At 39.6% G+C, this 22,766-nt stretch overlaps 1 protein-coding gene across 4 annotated transcripts; it reads left to right on the plus strand.

The window, feature by feature from the left end:
• The first annotated feature begins 1,319 nt into the window (after positions 1-1,319).
• Positions 1,320-20,582, plus strand: LOC124125528 (T-complex protein 11-like protein 1). 4 transcript variants are annotated; one of them, XM_048383673.1, is made up of 10 exons: positions 1,320-1,361; positions 5,554-5,753; positions 7,319-7,451; positions 8,117-8,237; positions 9,512-9,732; positions 10,659-10,795; positions 11,879-12,063; positions 14,278-14,453; positions 15,247-15,413; positions 16,318-20,582. In XM_048383673.1, exons 2-10 carry the CDS (start codon positions 5,573-5,575, stop codon positions 16,533-16,535), a joined length of 1,539 nt encoding a protein of 512 aa, XP_048239630.1. In that variant the 5' UTR covers positions 1,320-1,361; positions 5,554-5,572; the 3' UTR covers positions 16,536-20,582. The 4 variants fall into 4 exon arrangements, with proteins under 4 accessions (XP_048239630.1, XP_046344828.2, XP_046344823.2 ...); XM_046488867.2 differs by lacking the exon at positions 1,320-1,361 and adding an exon at positions 1,815-2,059 and having other exon boundaries at positions 5,542-5,753; XM_046488859.2 differs by lacking the exon at positions 1,320-1,361 and adding an exon at positions 1,817-2,059.
• Positions 20,583-22,766: the final 2,184 nt, after the last annotated feature.

A 22,766-nucleotide genomic window follows, 5' to 3' on the forward strand; every position in this document is an offset into this window, starting at 1 on the left:
TTGTTTCAGTGTCTTCTTTGAAGTCTGCGTTGTTGAAATCACCTCTGTTGAAGACGTCTATGTTGAAGTCTTCGTTGTTGGAGTCAGCGGTCGTTTTTGCTTACCTCTGTTGATGACGTGAACGTTTAATTCTCCTCTGTCGAAGTCTTCATTGTAATAAAGTCACTTCTGTTAATGACGTGAACGTTTAATTCTCCTCTGTCGAAGTCTTCATTGTAAAAGTCACTTCTGTTAATGACGTGAACGTTTAATTCTCCTCTGTTGAAGTCTTCATTGTTATAAAGTCATTTCTGTTGATGACGTGAACGTGTAATTCTCCTCTGTTGAAGTCTTCATTGTTATAAAGTCACTTCTTTTAATGACGTTAACGTTTAATTCTCCTCTGTTGAAATATTCACTGTTGAATTCGAAATCCCCTTTGTTGAAGTCTTCATTGTTGAAGTCACACCTGTTAATGACGTCAACGTTGTAGTCACCCCTGTTGAGTTCATTGTTGAAGTCTCCCTTGTTAATGACGTCAACGTTGAAGTCACCCCTGTTAATGACGTCAACGTTGAAGTCTCCCCTGTTAATGACGTCAACGTTGAAGTCATCCCTGTTGATGACGTCAAAGTTGAAGTCTCCCCTGTTAATGACGTCAACGTTGAAGTCATCCCTGTTGATGTCGTCAAAGTTGAAGTCTCCCCTGTTGAGTTCTTCATTGTTGAAGTCACCTCTGTGGATTACGTCAAATCTCTGTACTGCTTTATTTCTATTTATAGCAGCGAAGATTATGTCAGCACGTCACGGCCTATTTTGTACGTCATTTTCCAGATGTGACAAGTCATACACTGTGCCATAACTATGTACATGTATATCTTCGATTTATAATATACTGCTCAGAAGAGGATAACCCATTTCTTTCACATTGCCATAGTTAATCTGTAATATGGGTAATATGGAAGAATCGGTTTGTCCTAAACTTCTTTTGAGTAGTATCGACTGACAGTCCGATCCCGTTCGTCGCCTCTTACGACACACGTGGGTTTATGCAGATCCATTCCAACCCGGATCTTCACGGGAGTGTGTTTGTTTCTAGAGGCTACGGATGTATTCGTTGCTGTCGCCTAATGGAAAAAAATCAACTTCGGTTATAAAGAACATGACAAAACGTATAATCGGGTTAGGGGGCACTGATGGCCCAGTCATCTGAGGCCCGGAATTCGCTCTCGTCAAGTCACACAAGTTCGATCGACATGTAACTTCGATCGGCCATTTTGAATATTTCTCGCGATATGTAACGAGAAATTACGATACCTGCAGCTCAGATCTTCGCTTTCGTTCGCTTGGACCGGAAAATGCTTCTTGTCAAGTTACCAAACGTAAGTAATAGCTCATATTCAGCAAACAACTACTTTTTAACCCGAGATCACTAATGTAACTTGATCAGCTCAAATAAAATGTCAATTGTAATAAATGCACACGTTGTAAATCGACGGCACACCTGTCGTCTGCTTGTTTACTTTCATGGTGTAAATGTCACGTGATCAGACACTTTTCGTCAAGCTCCTTCCCAGCGCGTGACACCTTCGTTACACTCTCGGTAACATAGTATAGAGAGCTCCGCGAACGGGCTATCGCTGGGAGGAGCTTGACTTTTCGTAAGTGATCGAATTTCCATGACACGAGGATATATACACATCCGTGTGTACACTACACATATTTGTGAAAGCAACCATCGGTACCAGTACACTTTGAAATCAACATTAATTGTGAATCAAAGTTTAGAAATACACACTGCGATTGGTAAGAGTGAAAATGTTGCCTCAGATTGAATAAGATCGCTTCAACTAAAACACGTGCTCTTTGTTTGTAAACAGTGAATGCCTATTTATAGAGACTAGCGTCATCCCATCGTTCCTATCGTGACGTCACGTCCGTAAACAAGCTTCGCGTACCCCAGCAAGCTTTGTCCAGGGTTCTAGATATTTCCACAATATTCGTGGCGATTACGCGAATATTAGTCACTCCTTGGATTCATACAGACGCCCCAACACTCAGACAGACGTATTCCTCTGTGGTAGGTGGTGCTAACTCTTAGATGCCCTTTTATTGCAGAAAATTCCACCTTGGTTTCTAGGTCACGGAGGCAAAATAATGCAGACGAATTTTGTTATCAGCTGATTGTGGGCCAGGCCCTCGTGAATTTCGTGCAGTGTTTTGACTCGAAAAACAGACTTAGTTTTAAAGTTGTGACAACGTATATATGTGTTTTCCCATGACATAGATGAGGGTAAGCCAACAATTCAACTGATGGGTTAGGCATCGGGGGTGAGGGAGGGTGGGGGGGTGCCCTGCTTCGTGGGATATTTATAGATCGCCTGTACGTTTTCCTCTTATGTGTAGAGTACAAGGGGAGAAGAGTGTATCTCAAAACATTCTTGTTTCTTTATTTCGTAAACATGATAACAGTAGCAGCTAGATGACTCCTTATATCCTATGTATAGGCTTTCATCAATGTATATTTATCGTGTTATGGTGTTGATTGGTTGTTGATCAATTCATCAGTTGACCTTCAGCATGTTAAGTTCACCAATCTATACTCTACTATCATCAACAACAGCTGGGGAACATGTGTCGATAGGTTATGAGATAGGCCCTATTCAAATACAGCAATTATAGTTAATATTTATGATGCAATGTACACCGTATTTAGTATAGATACTGATAAAATTACTTTTGTTGATAAAGATAAATTAACATCTCTGGACTAATCTTCGCCTGATAATTGGTACGAATTCTTCTTGTATCTCTTTTGTGTGGAAAATAATAGTGAAGACATGTATTTAACATGTTTGCAGTGTCAGACATGGCCACTGCAAAACATTATTTAACCATGTTAACATAAACTACACTAGTTTGAAATGAACTGACGACGTGTTAAGTTAGACCCATTTAAGTTTAACTTTGCTTTGGATGATCAAAAGTCTGAACTTATATTTAGCATTGTCTTGTTTTGTATGGATTTAAATTAATCTATAAATAAAAGCGAAAATTTATTGTATGAGAATTATGAAATAGACCACTGTAGTCATTAAACTCCAAGTAAATCAAACACGTTTTTACATGACAACATTAAAGGTTAATCAGATAGTATTTGAAATTAAGTATGAAAGTCAAGGGATCCTTGACATTTCTCTAATGTTAATACTGTAGTTAAAGCTTTAAGCTCTAGATTCAAATTCTCTAGGGGCAAATATCAACGACCCCACCACCCCCCTTATGTTTTTAAACAGCCAGCGTTCTATCTATTATGATGATTATCTAAAGTATGAAAAATATATTTCATATATTCTATATTCAGTCATCATGATATGAGGTTACTGTTTTTCTCCTTGAGACAAGGAAATCTGTCACCATATGATGTAGGAACTATCTATAGCATTATTTACATAATGGCCATTATCTGATTGTCTGCTGGCCAGGTTGGTGCTCGGTCATGTTCCAACAATTCTATCTAATTACTTTGATGGTGTTCTGGCTATGACAAACAGTAAAGGGTGCAGAGAGGCGGATAAAAAAAGAAATTACAGAGCCCAAACAATTAATTGAAGATTTAACAAACATCACTGTTTGACGTGTCCTGTTTTTTGGCAAATACCCAAAAAGGTCATCAAACATGGCATGCATAGTGTTTGTGTGGAATTGTCAATTGCGTGCTTATCTATAAACGCTATAGAGTGACTGTGTGGCAAGAAGGATTGCTGATCCTAGATGTAAGTTGTAATAAGTTTAAATTTATAGTTGAGAACTGGATTTTGATTTTTACTGAGATTTTGATTTTTGAAATCAAAAGAAGAGTATAGTGAGTGAGTTAATATTTATCATGTTAAGTTTTATCAATATTTTAACCAAAAACGATGAGAATAAATTTTTAGAAATTCATATTAATCTTTTATCAATATTCAGAACCACAGATAAGCTGCGTAAAATATCCCAACAAAATATTCCAAACCAAATTACTTTCAATTAACTTGCGTACAGAAACGTATGCATTAAATAAAAAATTCAAATGTATAAAATCAGCATGCGTAAATACCTAATGAAGCTTTTTCAGCATGCGTACAATGAAGCTAATTTCCGAAACACAATTACGAGCTAATTTACTTTCCAATCAAGCCTATAGTTAGAACCCTTACATACATCTAAAACATTAATATTTTGAAATCTCAAAATGTTAACTCATTTTGGGAAAAACCCAAAAAAGTTGATGAATAGATGAGTGAAAAATATTGGTTACCCAATGAAAAATATAATAACACAATTAAAATAAAAACCTTTGAGTAAAAACTCGATTGCTCAAAGAGTTATCTGGAGCTGTGAATATTTGAACTGAAAAGTGAGTGAGTAGGTATGGTTTTACGCTGCTTTTAGCAATATTCCAGCAATATCACGGCCGGGGACACCAGAAATGGGCTTCACACATTGTACCCATGTCGGGAATTGAACCCGGGTGTTCGGCATGACGAGTGAACACTTTAACCACTAGGCTACCCGACCGCCCTTAAAGTCAATGAAAGACCATGTTCACATAAAGATTACAAATTAAATCTGTACTTTCACCATGCAAAAAAAGTGTTACCGGGGTAATCTAGAAATAAGTATTTTTCATACTAATACAGACCAGTTTGTTTTCTCATTTATGGAAAGTAAAATGAATGCCAGTTTTCAAACAGGCCAAAACCATCTTCAACACTGGCACCACCGTTTTTTCAGACACCTTACATGTTAACTTTGCCCTCGGTCAAGACACTTTGTGACTTGGGTATTATGTTCAACACCCCTTTTTCAAAGTCCTGGTTCCGCCTCTGCTCAATATATGGTCTATCCTGATCAAATTCATAGGTTTTCTCTCCTTCATCAACTTCATATTGACCATGAAAATCATAGTTCGTGGCATAAATCTGCACAGTATTTAATAGGGCTGCAACGATAACACTATTAGGCGAATATGATTCGTATCATGAATATAGGGTAATGAATACAAATATTTATTCATGAATACAATAACAAGTCAGCAGTTGATGTATTATTAATGATATTCAGTGAAACAATAACAAAATAAAATTATTTGACATGGTTTGTTAATTATTACTTTATAATACCTTTATATACTGCACTTATCCAGGTACTAGAATCTGCACAAATGCAACAATGACCAGTGACTAAAATACTGTCAAATTAAATATGAAAGAGTGTTGTCTTTGAAGAAATCTATGCATATGATATGTTCTTATGGATATTTTAAGGGTCAGGATATGTAAATGCACGTGACTGCATATTCATAAATATTCAATTCTTGTGACCACGAATAACGAATTCAATTCATGAATGGATATGGTTTTGATTCACCCAATATGTGAGTGTATCGTAACAGCACTAGTATTTAATGTAATTTTCAGTGAAACATGGGGTTTCAGTAGATACTGAAATACAACAGAGGAAAAGGATATCACTGTCACTAATGACAAACTGAAAGTATTATTTATTTATTGATTTTAGTTTGAATTCCAGATTCCTAAAATCATCTGCCATGGCAGAAAAAGGAGAAAACAGCCCTGAAACTTTGAACAACTTGATTGACGCCGAGGTGAATTCTGAAGGAGACGAAAATGGCCTGAACAGTTCAAACAGCGAGACAGAGAACAAGAAACGTCGAACGCGCACCCCGAGTCCTCCCCAAGCGGCTGGTGTCCCAGGGTTCATGGTGGCAGGTGAGGTGTCATTTCCTTTACCGTGGTTACAGAGCAGCCAACAACACACAAAAAACAGGACCAAAAATTTCAATGGAGATATTTCAATTAGAGAGAACTAAGATCTGAATTTAATGAGATTGGGTATCAGTGGGATAGCACAAGTCCATCAAACTACAAGGAGCCACACACACTAACATGTATGCGCTGTATAAGTGCAATAATCTTGAACATGACAACGTTAAACCCCCTTTTCACCACACATGATTATTATCTCCCATCCATCCGTCTGTGCAAGATGTCATTTCCGGAGCAGATCTTGAAAACCATACAATAATTCTTTACCAAACTTGGCACATAGATCTTGTAGATAGGTCTTATGGTGAAGTGGTGCCTTTTGATAATTTGGGATTTTTTAAAATACTATTTTTCGAGTTTCCATGGCAAGAACTTTGAGTGTGTGTGTGTGTGAGTGCGTGCGTGTGTGTGTCTGTGTGTGTGGTTGTGCTTTTTGTGTGTGTGTGTGTCTGTCTGTCTGTCTGTCTGTCTGTCAGCGTTAGAAATTGGCACTAGTCCTATAGTTCTTGACAATCTGTCAAATAGTTAAGCTATCATAACGACTAGTAGAAATTTGCCAGTTTTAAGGGTTTTGCTATATGTTATCATTATAAGGACTAGTGGACTATAACTGTTAGTTTCTACCACTGTCTGTCTGTCTGTGTAACTAGTTAACGTATACACAACAAGTATTAACCATTGCAGGGGATATCAACGACTTTGTCCTCTTGTTAGATTGTCATCCCCCCTATCTCACTATCAACCCCTTCTTCTCACACACACAGGCACCTCACATCATTTACTGCCTATGTTCCATTTCCTTTTATTGACAAAATACACCACACACATAGTCCTGTCCACAAATGTGTGCACGGATACTTTGCATACCACTGTGTACCCTGAACAGTTTGTCCCACCTCACAATAATATATGAAAAGAGACCACCTCCGTGGTCTAATGGTAGAGCGTCCGCCTGGAGAGCGGAAGGTCTGGGGTTCGATCCCCAGCCGCGTCATACCAAAAGACGTTAAAAGATGGTACTTGTTGTTACCCTGTCAAGCACTCGGCACTAAGGTCTAAAACAAGGACTGGTCGGCTCGGAGTCAGTATACTGTGTCTGAGTGGGGTATTCATGTTAAACTGCGGCATGGTATCTCAATGTGCTAGCACTATAAATCGGCATTAGTCCGGACTAGTACACACACATTCACGTCGCTATATAAGTGCAATAATCTTGGACGCGACGTTAAACTCCATTTCACCTCACCTATATGAAAAGAAACCCTGTGAACGAAATGACTAACTTTTTGTTGCCTTGCTGTAAAGATCTTATACTCCTTTTTTACCAGACTTTGCATGTTCCTATCCCTAGTTATGCCAACCAGCCCACACACTTGTGTCAGATGTAACTTAATTATTAAGGTACATGAATCTATGTTATTTAGTTTAACCTAGCCAAAGGTAACTTGTTTGCTGTTATTTTTATGTCTGTAAGACTAATGAGGAAATGTGGATGTTTCATTTCATAGCTTCTCCCCCGAAGTTCGTGAGTTTTGAGCAGTTGATGGAGGCAGCGAATGGTGTGAGGAACATGACACTCGCGCATGAGATTGTGGTCGATGGTGACTTCAAACTGGAAACCCGCAAACCACAGAAAAACAGGTATGATCATATGCAACTTTTCAGATCTTTCAGGGGCGGTCAGGTAGGCTAGTGGTTAAAGCGTTCGCTCGTCATGCTGAAGACCCAGGTTTCGATTCCCAACATGGGTACAATGTGTGAAGCCCATTTCTGGTGTTCCACCCTGTGATATTGCTGGAATATTGCTAAAAGCGGTGTAACACCATACTCACTCACTGACTCAGATCTTCCAGATTAGATACCGAATATAAGTGACCTTCTTGTCCGAGCAGGATGAGTCTGCTGGCCCTAGATTTCTGTTACAGTAATGGCTCACATTGATATGAACATGATAAAGCTCTGTCTGAATTTCTCCCCCAAATGCCTTTTCAAGTGTAATTTAAACAAAAGTTTTTTTAATTTTTATTCAACATGCTGATTAAACATGCTAAAGGGAATTTCACATTGTGTATATGTTATTATATAAAACTGCAAGTGATTCCAAGGTCACTTGATTGGCTAATGGGTCGAGCTTTTATGTTTCCAAATACCGAAAAAGGCCATCCAGACAATGTGAACAAGTTACAATCTGCTTTGATGTCACCAAGAAGAACCAATGCATATGTTCCTTATAAAATATGCTTTGTTACAGAATGTGTGTTTCTTTTACCAAAAGATTGATCTTTTGTCTTCCGAATCTTTTGCAGTGTTCAGTCTCAAGTACAGGAAGTAGTACACAAAGCATTCTGGGACTTGCTGCATGAAGAGATCAGCCAGGAACCCCCAGAATTCAAAAGGTCGCTGGTGCTTATTGAAGAGGTTAAGGAGGTAAGTGAAGTTATTTTGTCTGTGGTCTTAGGTGATTTATAGTTCGATAAAATTCAGATGTTTGTCATACCTCCATGTCAGCAACCCATGCTTGCCGTAAGAGGCGACTGACGGGATCGGGTGGTCAGACTGGACTTGGTTGATGCATGTCATCGATCCCAATTGCATGGGTCGATGCTCATGATATCAATCACTGGATTGTCTGGTCCAGACTCGATTATTTACAGACCCCCATCATATTGCTGTAATATTGCCGAGTGCGGCGTTAAACAACAAACCAACCAACCAACCATGTCTGATGTCATGATGAGATCTGATTGGTCCATGTGATCTTGACAAAATACTATGTATCCCACCTTGGAGGGAAATAAATTTCTCTAAACTGTTTTAGTCCGCTAGTCCTCAGAATGATAACTTATAGCAAAACCCTTAATAAAGGCAAATTTCTACTAGTCCTTAAGATACCTTAACTTCAGGACCAGTGCAAATTTCTAACGCTGCTTATACCCCGCCAAGAGCTAGACAGGCTGTACATGATTTCTGAGAGACAGAATAAATCCCTTATACCGCACTTCAAAGCAAAATTCTGCATGCTTTTTTTTTTAGTCAATGAAAGTCAGTGACATAGCACAAGTTAACCACAACTCAATCAAACAGCTATTTTCTATCAATTTTGAATTTGTGTTAATTTTTTACAATGTCACATGAAACATGTCGGTAAGATAAGTTTGTTGCAGCAGGATCACATATGGTACATGCGGTTTTATGCATCCCTCGTTAGGTTTTATACCACTCGCTTCCGGCTCTCTGGACATAAAACCACATGTCCCGGAGTGATCCTGCTACAACCTATAATCTACAAGACTAGCTCTACAACATGGGATCTGCCTCGTCTTGACAGGTTATCTTTTCACTGTATGTAATCTGGCTTATGTTAATAGGTGATGTTTTCATTTATCATGGCTTGTTTTAGCAGGTTTTCAACTGATTATCTTTTCACTGCATGTACAAATGATGTATTTGGCTTGTGTTAACAGGTTTAACAGATTATCTTTTCATTTATGTATTCGTTACTAGGGTCAAGAGATTTCACAGATTATCTTTTCACTTTATGTACTCGTGACTAGGGTCAAGAGATTTCACAGATTATCTTTTCACTTTATGTACGCTGGCTTGTGTTAACTGCTTGTGTTTTACTGTATGGTGTTTGGCTTGTGTTAACATGTTCTTTTTAAACTGGTTATCTTTTCACGAATTCTGGCTTGTGTTTCCAGGTGCTGTTGTCACTCTTGCTACCCCAGCATGTTCGATTACGAGCCCAGGTGAATGAAGTCCTTGACCTTGAGCTTATTGAACAGAAGATGGAGAACGAAGCGTTTGACATCCACTACTATGCTGACTATGTAGTAGGCATCATGGGCCGACTGTGTGCCCCCCTGAGGGATGACCAGATTGCCAAGCTCAAGGGACAGAAGGAAGTTGTGCCTCTCTTCAAGTAAGACCTATATCATGATGTTTTGATTTAAACATATTGGTTTTACTTAAAGGGAAACGGATTGGGAACAAGTTATAACTATATAAAATGCTGTTACAAGTTATGTCCCTTCTATGCTCCTCCTATTGACCAATCAGATTCTGCCTCTTGTATCACTTACAATTGCTTTAAACAAAATGGCGGCGCCCAGCCAAGACGATCTGATCTATGATCATGAAATTGTTGATTTTACTGATAACTGATAACTGATAACAGTGTGTTCATTATCAACATTAGAATAAAAGCAATGTCATCTAGAATAAGTGGTAAATCAGTTCCCAACATAACAATACATATTTGTTTATAATTTTTTTTACTTCGCCGTGGAACGATACAGTATTGTATCCCAATACAAGCCCCACGAAATGATACATTGATTGACATCCCGTGTATCGCAATAGATACGATACATTTCATGACAAGTCATATTGGTGAATAGTAACAGAAACTGATCAGCAACCAGCTTACGCAGATTCTCTGGTATTTCCAGGTTGGCTATAAATAGCATAACATTCCCAGTGCCCTCTAGCCTACCGGTATATATTTTTGCCCTACAATATCCCATCTTCGATTTCTGAAATTTGAAAACAAATAATTCAGGGTTGTGATTCACATGCAAAAAGAAAGAATATCAACTTATGAAATTGAAGTACTAAATCAGAATACGAATCATATCACACCAATAGTATCGTATCACAGCCCCACTGTATCCATGGTATTGTTACACCTCTACTGTAGTCAATGTAGTTGTAGCAGACACCACTGTATCCATGGTATAGTTACTACTCTACTGTAGTCGATGTAGTTGTAGCAGACAGAAATACCCTCCAGTTTTGAAGTTCAATATTTCCAAGTGGTCACACATTGTTTGGTTCTGTGGTTTCCAGGGAGATATTTGAGGTTTTAGACCTGATGAAGATGGACATGGCCAACTTCACCATCCAGCAGATGAGGCCATACCTCCAGCAGCAGAGTGTGGAGTATGAGCGCAACAAGTTCCAGGAATTCCTCAAGACACAGGATGGTAAGCTGTGTTGGAGGTAGTTAGGATGGTACGCTGTGTGGGAGGTGGTTAGGATGGTAGGCTGTGTGGAAGGTAGTTAGGATGGTAGGCTGTGTGGAAGGTAGTTAGGGTGGGAGGTAGTTAGGATGGTAGACTGCTAGGGAAGTAGTTAGGATGGTAGGCTTTATGGGAGGTAGTTAGGATGGTAGGCTGTGTGGGAAGTAGTTAGGATGGTAGGCTGTGTGGGAAGTAGTTAGGATGGTAGGCTGTGTGGTAGGTAGTCAGGATGGTAGGCTGTGTGGTAGGTAGTCGGGATGGTAGGCTGTGTGGGAGGTAGTTAGGATGGAAGGCTGTGTGGGAGGTAGTTAGGATGGTAGGCTGTGTGGGAGGTAGTTAGGATGGTAGGCTGTGTGGGAGGTAGTAAGGATGGTAGGCTTTGTGGGAGGTAGTCAGGATGGTAGGCTGTGTGGGAGGTAGTTAGGATGGTAGGCTGTGTGGAAGGTAGTTAGGATGGTAGGCTGTGTGGAAGGTAGTTAGGATGGTAGGCTGTGTGGGAGGTAGTTAGGATGGTAGGCTGTGTGGTATGTGGTTAGGATGAGAGGCTGTGTGCATGATGTGGGAGTTAATTGATAAGACACAAGATGGTAGGCTGTCTGGGTATGTGTCCTCAAGGCAGTCTATCCTCTGGGCTTCATCTGTTTCAGGCATATAAAGGATGCAAATAAATATCAAGTTCAAAATTGTCCGCACTGTGGTTCACACGTTTTACCCATGTGGCTTAGTACACCCTTGTTAAACCCAGGGGTGATTTTGGGTTAGAATAGGTCCCCGGTAACCCATGCTTCTTGTAATTGGAGTGGGTGGTCAGAATTTGGGACCCCAACAGTATGTAAGTTTGCTCATAGCATCAATCACTTGTTTATCTGCCCCAAACCCAATATTTCTATCTGAGGCTTTAAAAATCAAACAGACAATGTATCAACAAGGCTGCCCCACCACGACAACCAATCCAGACGTTGGATAACCTTGAGAACAAATATTGTGTATCCAAATAGTCACTTCCGTGTTATGGTGCTCAGTTAGACCATGCATATATGTTGTCAGAACATGGGACAGATGGCCTGCAGTTCTCGAAAGTATGGCTGAAGCGAAGCTTCGAACAGCTGTTGGTGGAGGAAGAACCGTTGGGAGAGGGAGCCACTGCAGGGTCAAAATTCACGCCAGCATCTATCATGAATGAGGCTTACATGGAACTTCTACAGTGGAAGGATGATCAAGTGTTCCCAGAGGTATAGATGAGCAATGATCGTGTTGATTGTGTGGAGTCAGCAGTACTAATGGTTTCCATGGTTTCAATATCACTATTTCCAGAGCAGTAACCTAGGAACCAAGTCAATGTTGAAGTGTAGCTAAGTGTTGTTGTGTAGCTCAGTGTTGAAGTGTAGCTCTGTGTTGTAGTGTAGCTATGTGTTGTTGTGTAGCTCAGTCTTGAAATGACCTCAGTGTTGTAGTGTAGCTCTGTGTTGAAGTGACCTCAATGCTCAAGAGTAGCTCATTGTTATAGTGTAGCTCAGTGTTGTAGTGTAGCTCAGTGTTGTAGTGTAGCTCTGTGTTGTGTAGCTCAGTGTTGTAGTGCAGCTCAGTGTTGCACCGTACCTCAGTGTTGAAGTGACCTCGATGCTCAAGAGTACCTCATTGTTATAGTGTAGCTCAGTGTTGTAGTGTAGCTCAGTGTTGTAGTGTAGCTCAGTGTTGTAATGTAGCTCAGTGTTGAAGTGTACCTCAGTATTGTAGTGTAGCTCAGTGTTGTAGTGTAGCTCAGTGTTGTAGTGCAGCTCAGTGTTGCACCGTACCTCAGTGTTGAAGTGACCTCGATGCTCAAGAGTACCTCATTGTTATAGTGTAGCTCATTGTTATAGTGTAGCTCAGTGTTGTAGTGTAGCTCAGTGTTGTAGTGTAGCTCAGTGTTGAAGTGTAGCTCAGTGTTGTAGTGCAGCTCAGTGTTTGCACCGTACCTCAGTGTTGAAGTGACCTCGATGCTCAAGAGTACCTCATTGTTATAGTGTAGCTCAGTGTTGAAGTGTAGCTCAGTGTTGTAATGTAGCTCAGTGTTGTAGTGTAGCTCAGTGTTGAAGTGTAGCTCAGTGTTGTAGTGCAGCTCAGTGTTGTAATGTAGCTCAGTGTTGCACCGTACCTCAGTGTTGAAGTGACCTCGATGCTCAAGAGTACCTCATTGTTATAGTGTAGCTCATTGTTATAGTGTAGCTCAGTGTTGTAGTGTAGCTCAGTGTTGTAGTGTAGCTCAGTGTTGAAGTGTAGCTCAGTGTTGTAGTGCAGCTCAGTGTTTGCACCGTACCTCAGTGTTGAAGTGACCTCGATGCTCAAGAGTACCTCATTGTTATAGTGTAGCTCAGTGTTGTAGTGTAGCTCAGTGTTGTAATGTAGCTCAGTGTTGTAGTGTAGCTCAGTGTTGTAGTGCAGCTCAGTGTTGTAATGTAGCTCAGTGTTGCACCGTACCTCAGTGTTGAAGTGACCTCGATGCTCAAGAGTACCTTATTGTTATAGTGTAGCTCAGTGTTGCAGTGTAGCTCAGTGTTGAAGTGTAGCTCAGTGTTGAAGTGACCTTGTGCTCAAGTGTAGCTGATTGTTGTAGTGTAGCTGATTGTTGAAGTGTAGCTCAGTGTTGAAGTGAAGCTCAGTGTTGTAGTGTACCTCAGTGTTGTAGTGTAGCTCAGTGTTGTAGTGTACCTCAGTGTTGTAGTGTACCTCAGCGTTGCACCGTACCTCAGTGTTGAAGTGACCTCGATGCTCAAGAGTAGCTCATTGTTATAGTGTAGCTCAGTGTTGAAGTGTAGCTCAGTGTTGAAGTGTAGCTCAGTGTTGCAGTGTAGCTCAGTGTTGAAGTGACCTCGTGCTCAAGTGTAGCTGATTGTTGTAGTGTAGCTGATTGTTGAAGTGTAGCTCAGTGTCGAAGTGTAGCTCAGTGTTGAAGGGTAGCTCAGTTTCGAAGTGTAGCTCAGTTTTGCAGTGTAGCTCAGTGTTGAAGTGACCTCGTGCTCAAGTGTAGCTGATTGTTGTAGTGTAGCTGATTGTTGAAGTGTAGCTCAGTGTCGAAGTGTAGCTCAGTGTTGAAGGGTAGCTCAGTTTCGAAGTGTACCTCAGTGTTGCAGTGTAGCTCAGTGTTGAAGTGACCTTGTGCTCAAGTGTAGCTGATTGTTGTAATGTAGCTCAGTGTTGAAGTGTAGCTCAGTGTTGTAATGTAGCTCAGCGTTGTAGTGTAGCTCAGTGTTGTAATGTAGCTCAGCATTGTAGTGTAGCTCAGTGTTGAAGTGTCGCTCAGTGTTGTAGTGTAGCTGATTGTTTAAGTGTAGCTCAGTGTTATAGTGTAGCTCAGTGTTGTAGTGTAGCTCAGTGTTGAAGTGACCTCAGTGTTGAAGTGAGACTCATTGTTTAAGTATAGCTCAGTGTTGTGGTGACGTCGGTGTTCCGTGTTATCTGTGCAGACTCTACTGATGGACCAGGGCCGGATCCTGGAGCTGCGTGACAAGACTCGTCAGCTGACCCTGGTGGCGTCTGTGTTGCTGGTGACGTACAGTACTGTAGGGGCCCCCATAGCCGGAATACAGGACCTCAAGACTACACTCAAGTCCAATATACTCACTGTCATTGGAGAAGAGAAGTAAGTCAGACTTTCACATTTACTGGACACTGGAAATCTAAAAATGTTTATTTGCCTTTACGCAAGTCTCCAGTCTTAAGTCTATTCAGATTTTTCATAAACACTGCCTTGTAATCCATCTCTGCCGGAGCTACATACGTGTTTAAATATGTTCAATTCTTTGCGACCCATGAAGATCTGGTTAGAAAATAGGTCTTCAGCAACCCATGCTTGCCGTAACAGGCGAATATGCTTGTTGTAAGGGGCGACTAACAGGATCAGGTGGTCAGGCTCGCTGACTTGGTTGATGGATGTCATCGTATCCCAATTGCATGGATCGATGCTCATAATGTCAATCACTGGATTGCCTGGTCCTGTCTCCATTTTTTACAGACTGCTGTCATATAGCTGGAATATTGCTGAGTGTGGTGTTAAACAACAAACAAACAAACTAAATTCTTTGCCCAGTGACATGTGAGATCAGCAAGTGAGTGAGCTGATTCTTTATTTTCCTTTTCCGATATTCCTGTAATTCATCAACACTTACACACGCTAAATGTGTGTCTATTTCACAGAGATTTCAAGAAGGTGATTGTGTCTGTTTTACAGAGATTTCAAGAAGGTGATTGTGTCTGTTTTACAGGGATTTCAAGAAGGTTATTGTGTCTGTTTTACAGAGATTTCAAGAAGGTGATTGTGTCTATTTTTACAGAGATTTCAAGAAGGTGATTGTGTCTGTTTTACAGGGATTTCAAGAAGGTGATTGTGTCTGTTTTACAGAGATTTCAAGAAGGTGATTGTGTCTGTTTTACAGAGATTTCAAGAAGGTGATTGTGTCTGTGGCTGATCAGGTGAAGAAAGATGTGAATGAGTGCCTTGTCAAGCACGGCTTCTCCCAGCTGGACGAGGAGAAGGGAAAGTGTCTCATGGGTCAGATCTCAGATGTTGCTGCTGAAGACCATGCTGTCACAACTGTCATGCGTAAGTAGGAGGAAACTTGTCACTTTAATATTTAATTAACACTTTTTGTTAAAGTTAAACAAAATTAGATTGTTTTTACTCTTAGATTAGATTAGTATGTTGATGACTGTCCTTATTGAACATGAAGCTGTGTAAATCTAAAATGCTAAACAGAAAAGCAGAGATAAGCAGAGATAATTAGCTGAGTATGTTGCTGTATAGTGAAAATTATCGGGATTAAACATTAATTTCTACTAGCCTCGGCAAGTGTAACACTTAGAGTAACAAAGAATTATGGATGATCTCACCCAAGTGAATTAATGTTGTAGGTTTCCAAGGCTTCTATCACTGTAAAGTATGAGTCAGGCAATCAGAATATGTCTTATGATATTACTTCAAAACACAATGGTAACTGACATGCATGTCGAAGTTGAGTACACAGTTAAATTCTTCATACTGCCTTCCTCCTCCGCAAAATGGGGCCCATCCCTATATTTCTGCTAACTCAGCTTATCATTTTCACCTGTAATTTGTCAGTTGACCAACATGTTGTCACATCAATCTGAATCTTTTTGAATTCTTCAGCATAATTTTGAAATACCCTTTTGAAATTATTGCTGCAGTTAGGGACACAATTCTCACATCATCCTGAACAAGATCATAACCTACTTTTATCATTGTTTTTTAACACCTACATTGTGGGGTGTGGTCAGGTAGCCCAGTGGTTAAAACTTTCGCTCCCCACACTGAAGACCAGGGTTCGATTTCCGACATGGGTACAATGTGTGAAGCCCATTTCTGGTGTCCCATGCTGTGATTTTGCTGGAATATTGCTAAAAGCGGCGTAAAACCATATTCACTCAATCACTAACACTTTAAGCTGTCCAGTATGATGTTCAAACTGGGTTATATTATCACATTGCAGACAAGAGGATCTGTTCATTCATCAAAGGCTCCATCACTTCCCGACATACGGAGCCGCTGAAGGTTCCCGCGGGGTACTCCGCCTTCCAGACAGAGCTCAGCCAGATGCTGGGACGCTTCCTGCGTCTTGTCTCCCACAACAGGTCCGTCTTCGGCGTGCACTACGCCAACATCATTGGCTCCCTTATCCGCAAGCAGCAGGACCTGTCTCCGAGATAAACAACCAAAGGAACAGTGAATCTCACAAACATTTTAGCATCTACTAGACAAAATTATTTGTTCCAGACGTACAGCTGTCAAAGATATGTTTTCTTCAATTAGAAAAAAGCCATCCAAATGTGTAGCAAGTCAGACAACCTAGCATGATCCAGAGGAGCCATTGTACACCATTGGTGTTACCCAACTTGGTTCGCATTCCACAAAGTGGTCTTTGCAATACAACTTTCAAAGATTTTGTTTAAGTATTGGAATTATCATCATCAAAGTGCCAAGACTGGAGGGATGGGTCGTGGGGTATAAGACAACCGTACTTGACCCTTAAACTCCCTACTTAGGGTATATGTTTCTCAATGTCAATGACTACTGGTTTTAATTATTGGAAGATACTAGCGCTGTATTGCCCTATCATGTATGGCGACATCCCGAGAGACCTGCCATTTATTATAGAGAGGAGGCCTGTGATTTTAAATCCTCCAGCGTTAATTTGTAAAGATGTGACTTCTAGTTAAAATGAAACGAAGTTAATCCTGACACATAGTCAACAACAAACTCTTCCTTCCAGACAACTGCTTTTAGGAAAGTTTACTTATTAAAGGGACATTTCCCCCAAACCTATGACTTTTTAATCCCATATCTGTTGATCCATTATTTTAATTGCGAATGGTAGTGTCCAGATTGATAGGATTTCACTGTATATGTGTAATATATTTGTTGTCCTTCTTCTGATGCCAAATTGCCAATTGGAGGAAAATTAATCCCCCTTAAAATGGAAATGGAATTATATAATTTAAAAATACTTCCACATCTGACATCAAGGTATATCATGTTTTGTATCTTTACACTTGTATTTGGCATTTCAGTGATTGCCCAAATCTGAATTTCATGAGTATCTGTCCTGAGTATATTTAATGCAGCATCTGTTGTAATTTCATTCCGAGTTATGCAGTGATGTTGCTTGGCAGTGTCTGGTGTACATATCAAGTCAGAATCACAAGCAGCCTTTTGTATCATCTTGCAGGGAATCAATCAGAATGGATTTTCCACATAGGTCCAGGGAGTCAGTTCCCAGATACGTGTCTGGTTGTCATATATTATTATTATTATCATTCATTAGAACAAAGAAGCAAAATGTGATACAACCTGCCAAATAGGTGACTGAATGTTGGGTAACACTGCTGTGTAACAAGAAGACGATCTCGTGTGTTTGGGCATCATGTTACAATCCTGTCCTTTTCACACAGTCTGCAGCTTGTCAGTCAGGTTTAGCATTATCATAGAGCAAGAACTTGGTATCCATCGGCATTGAGAAGATGAATATGGTTTCGTAGATACATAAAGCCGTAGGGTTTCGGAACATTGACATGGTCAGGTTTCAACTTGCCAGAATACGAAAGGATAGTTTGATAGTTATGAAGCCAAAAATGTTCTTTGTGGTGAAACTGTCATAGGGTTTTAGAAGATTGACATGGTTAGATTTCAACTTGCCAGAATATGAAAGGATAGTTTGATAGCTATGAAGCCAAAAATGTTCTTGTGGTGAAACTGTTGGTTCTTAGCGGTCAGGAAAGTGAATTGTTCGCTGTTGTGAAGATGTTGCTGGGATTATAATGTTTTTTATTGTTTGCCTCAAAGGAGAAAGCTGTAAGTCTTACATTGGAGTGTTATGCTGATTCTGAGAATCGTCATGTAACCTTGTGTAGTCAACAATGTGCCGCGGTTGTCAACACGCCGTGTCTCCCCACATTGTACATCTAACCTTGTGGCTAATGTTGGTCAGAACATGATTTTTCAAATTGTATTTGTTTACACCATATATGTTCATCATGACAGTATTGTAACAGAGTGCTATTGCATGAAAGTTTCCTAAAGGACTGGGTAGTGTGTGTATAGCTCACAGTGGGGCTGGGACGAGTCCACGTTTACTGCTGAGGTTCCCGACCCTTATTACGCGACTCTACCCAGGCACCCACTGTAGGTCACAAGAGTAGGGTACATAATGTCCGACTGAGAATTGTTTTAATGGCGCCCTGGCAAAACTTATTTAGACACACGTATAAAACAATCTTGTCTTGCATACACTGAAGTTGACAGAAGCTTATCTTTATTCAAACATATAAAGGTCAGAAAAAATGAGTACATTGTCAGAAACAAAGAGACTTGTAGTGTAACCATGAAGTTACAGTGATTTTTTTGTCACGGGACTAACGTGACTAACCACGGGTCTGAGTAGTCCTGTGGGTACCTGGGTCCTTCTCGGTACCCACCCGACCTGAGTACCTGAGTTACCCGTCCCAGCCCTAGGTCGCAGAGCATGTTGCAGCAGCAATGGAGGGATTGTGCCACAACACTTTGGTTTACGTTTGTCAGAACAGCCATCTTGTCTTTCTCACCTTTTCAGTATGATTTTCTGATCAGGAACAGATTACCCTGTTTAGCTACTTCATAACTTTAAATGACTTGAAAAACGTGCGGGGTCATAGAAACTATGTGCAGGGTTTCATCAATTAGGGTGCAAGTGATCGACGATTGTGGGTTCGAATCTAAGATTCACCCCAATTATGTTTCAATTTCAAAGACCTGCATCACTTTGGGCTTTCCTCCCAAATTATGTACTGTGTCCTCTTGACATGATATGATTGAAATACTGTTCAAAATGACGTTAAGCCATACTCACTCACTCACTCACTTATTCAATGACCTGTATTGTGTAAACAATTTTTAGCACCAGAAAAGATAACAAGACCCTTGTGTGTTTTTTAAATCATGGTTGTTATCAAAATTGTGGTTGTTTCGATCCTTGCACATAGAGCGATGTGATACAAATTTCACTTATGCAATACCATTTGATTACAGTCCATTTCTTTTACACGACATAATGAAGAGGTTGTGACTCTTGTTCAAATATTGATTTATATAGATCATGTAGATTACAGAGAATTTTTCTATTGAATGTCTTAAATAATCTTATTTCAGAAGGGTGTAATGTTCCGTATCACATGAGGAGTGTTGTATTACCAGTAGTGTGTTGTATGATGCTGTATAGCATAGACGGTGCTAATGTTGTGTATAGTGTGACTGTTTGATTGGCATTCTAGAAGTTGGTAAATAAGTAAGATAACCGTACAACTCTATGGATAACAACTTCTGGTTTATTGCATATAGCGACGTTTCGATGTAGATTCTTACACCGTTATCAAGCTGGAGTGTATAGTGTGGCTCAATAGATGGAGATGTCACATTCAATGTATACCTGCAACAACCCATATCAACTTTATCATTCAAATGTTATGTGTATATGATACTTTAAATCTTGAAATTAACACGAGCGTGAATTTAATGCGAAAAATGCGAGTGGTCTTTGCTCGCATTAATTAACTTTGCATTTATGTCTTCAAATGACTATCATCAATCAGACGGCCTCACTGCACACTTTGGATAGCGGAAATACCAACTTGAATATAAACACAAACACGGTTTATTGAGCAGTTGTAACAAGTATATAACAATGTCATTCAAAGAATAGGACTTACACAATGGGCATCCGGTGAGTGATCACTGCTGGGGTCAAGAGTGCAACCACTCGTGTCAAGCTTGTTGACACCTTCTCCCCATACCTATCAGTGAACTGTTGTTGGCTCAATTAGTTTGTTTTCTTTTAACTTCCTAATGCCACTCAACAGAGTAAACTTATAAACTGTGTGTTGTTTTAAGGAAAACAATGTATATTGTTTTTACGGAAGTGCTCTACTCAGCGATAATAAGCAGTGCTATTTGCTGTTTGATTGGATTAAGGTAAGGATATGTATCATTCCACTGGGGATGGGGTGGGGGAGTCGCATTGATATTGATTCGCATTTTTGGCTAGGGGTCAGCAGTCATATTAATTTGGAATCTCATTAATTTCCAGATTTACAGTATACGTCTTCATTTACATAAGTCAGTCACAAGAAGGGATCGTCTTTCAACCGGATCCATTCAGGATGCCATGTCTCATCTTCATCAATTTAGTCAATCATGCCTTTGATTTAGAAGGCGAAAATAAGTTTTTAAAAGTTAGCATGGTGATTCGGGAGGCATTTAATGTTTACATATTTTCTAAACAACCTGTAATGTATCACTCACTCTCTAGCCGATTCAACTACTCTGACATTTCTATCCTTAGGTAATCTGTCATTTTGTATTTTTATACAAGTTTTTTACCTTTTATGTAATTTCATCAAAGATTTGTATTGAATTAACAAAGGGTTGAAACAGCATAGTCACAGTACATTTTCATATATATCTATTGAATAATGTTTGTTCAATGAGAACAATAATTCGTTTTGTTTTTTCATCAGGTGTTAAAATGTTATCATCCTGTAAACACAAGTTTGAACACGTCTTTTCTTACAAAATTGCATACCTACATTAATTCAAATAAGGCTTAAAAGAATTTTGAAAATATAGTGCGAGAGGGGGTGACGTCGGTCTGACGTGACCCGTAATGGGATGTCCTCAGATCTTTGTTTAGCGGTAGCGAAAACTAAGATCTGATTTTAATGAGATTGCAACTTGGCTGGGTGACATTTGTATTTACACTGTTGCAATGCTTCAGTGCATGTTTCAAGAACATTCATGAAGCATGAAACAACATTATTATGTACGATCATACTATTTTACAAAACATATAATAGGCCTAAGGAAGAGAATATATGGATATCAGCTTCTTTGTTATGTGTTCCTCAAAATAAAGAAGTTGACATCCATATATTCACTTTCTTATGTGTATCACTTCTAAATGCCTTTCAAAGACCTATAATAGGCCTCTTTGTTGATGCAGTTTTCATACAGAATAGAGAACTATGTGCAGGTTTTCTAATAATTTTAAATGAACACTTAGGTCTTCATTATCCCGATGAAGTAGCAAATTTTGAATTCTATATATCTTGTATACATGACCAGGGGTCCGGAAAATTTAAAATCCCAATCGGACATTTGCATTTAGGCCACGCCCCCTTCAAATACATGTAGCGTATTTTCGTACGACTTCTCACACACATTACAAGTTGTTACGTACAGTGTTCCCTCGTTATTGAGCGCTTCAGTTATAGCGCGGTAAAGCATGGCTCCCAAAATTTCCTAACATTTTTAGTAAACTCAAGTTTTCCAATGACACGATGTTTTCATTACTATACATTGAAAACATTTTCTTTTTAAGAAACTGGTACCATACTGTTTGTAGGAGCCTCATAAACCTCCTCCTTGATGAGGTCATCTTTCATATATTGTTTCATTCCTCGGGGATGTCCTAAGAAAGTTGTGTAGATATTTCTATGGTTACTGTGAGTAATCATAAATGAGTTTTTGAATTTATGTTTCAATAATTGTAAATATTTTTGGTGTATGGTTCTTTTATGACTCGTATAGTTATGTTTATTACTGATTGTATATAGGAAGAAGAATCAAGATAGATGTTAATCATTTTTAGTATTTGTATTCTATTCTATACTGTATTTATTAATACTCTGTTGACTTTTCCTGCTTGATATCATCTCAGTTTAAAAGAACTGGTTTGCACGGTCAATGTTGAGTCAAAAGTATTACCGGTATCTATCATAATTTAGTTGTTTTTACTACAACAATAACGATGGGCTCTTTAGGTCTTCAGCAGCCCATGCTTGCCGTAAAAACACTCAGGTCTTGTAAGTCTGACACACGTTAATTTGACAGTCAGCTTTATCCAAAACTAATGATGGGAACCGATTAAATCAGTGCTATTTAGACCTGTTAATCGGACAGTCTCCCACTCCGACTCTGACACATCTTATTTGCACTGAATTACCGAAATCATTCTTTAATCAGTCTCGTTAATCCGACAGTGATCAGCGTACTCCGTGGTCACCTGCCCGCGAGTACACAGCCGTGTTTTGATGTTTTGTACTCATGTTCCAGGGACCTACTAACAGTGGGCAGCTATTGAGCCATGTTCCAGATCAGTGTTAATTCTTCTTTATGAATTCTGCAGATCAAAAGCAAGGAAGTTAATATAAGAAAAATGGACGTTATGTTTCCTTAAAAAACAAAGTCATGAAAAGTTCTCAAAAATACTCAGAAAATCATTTCTATTTTTTACCATATGTTCCTCAGGTAAACAATTGACATACCTTTGCATGTGTTTGTGATGGGTGCAGGATAAGCTCACCTTTTCGCGATCACCTGGTATAATCACAATTTGACAGTGATTTATGAACG

This window comes from Haliotis rufescens, unplaced genomic scaffold (genome assembly GCF_023055435.1).
Source record: "Haliotis rufescens isolate VD_foot unplaced genomic scaffold, xgHalRufe1.0.p SCAF_5, whole genome shotgun sequence".
In the NCBI taxonomy this organism is placed as follows: domain Eukaryota; kingdom Metazoa; phylum Mollusca; class Gastropoda; order Lepetellida; family Haliotidae; genus Haliotis; species Haliotis rufescens.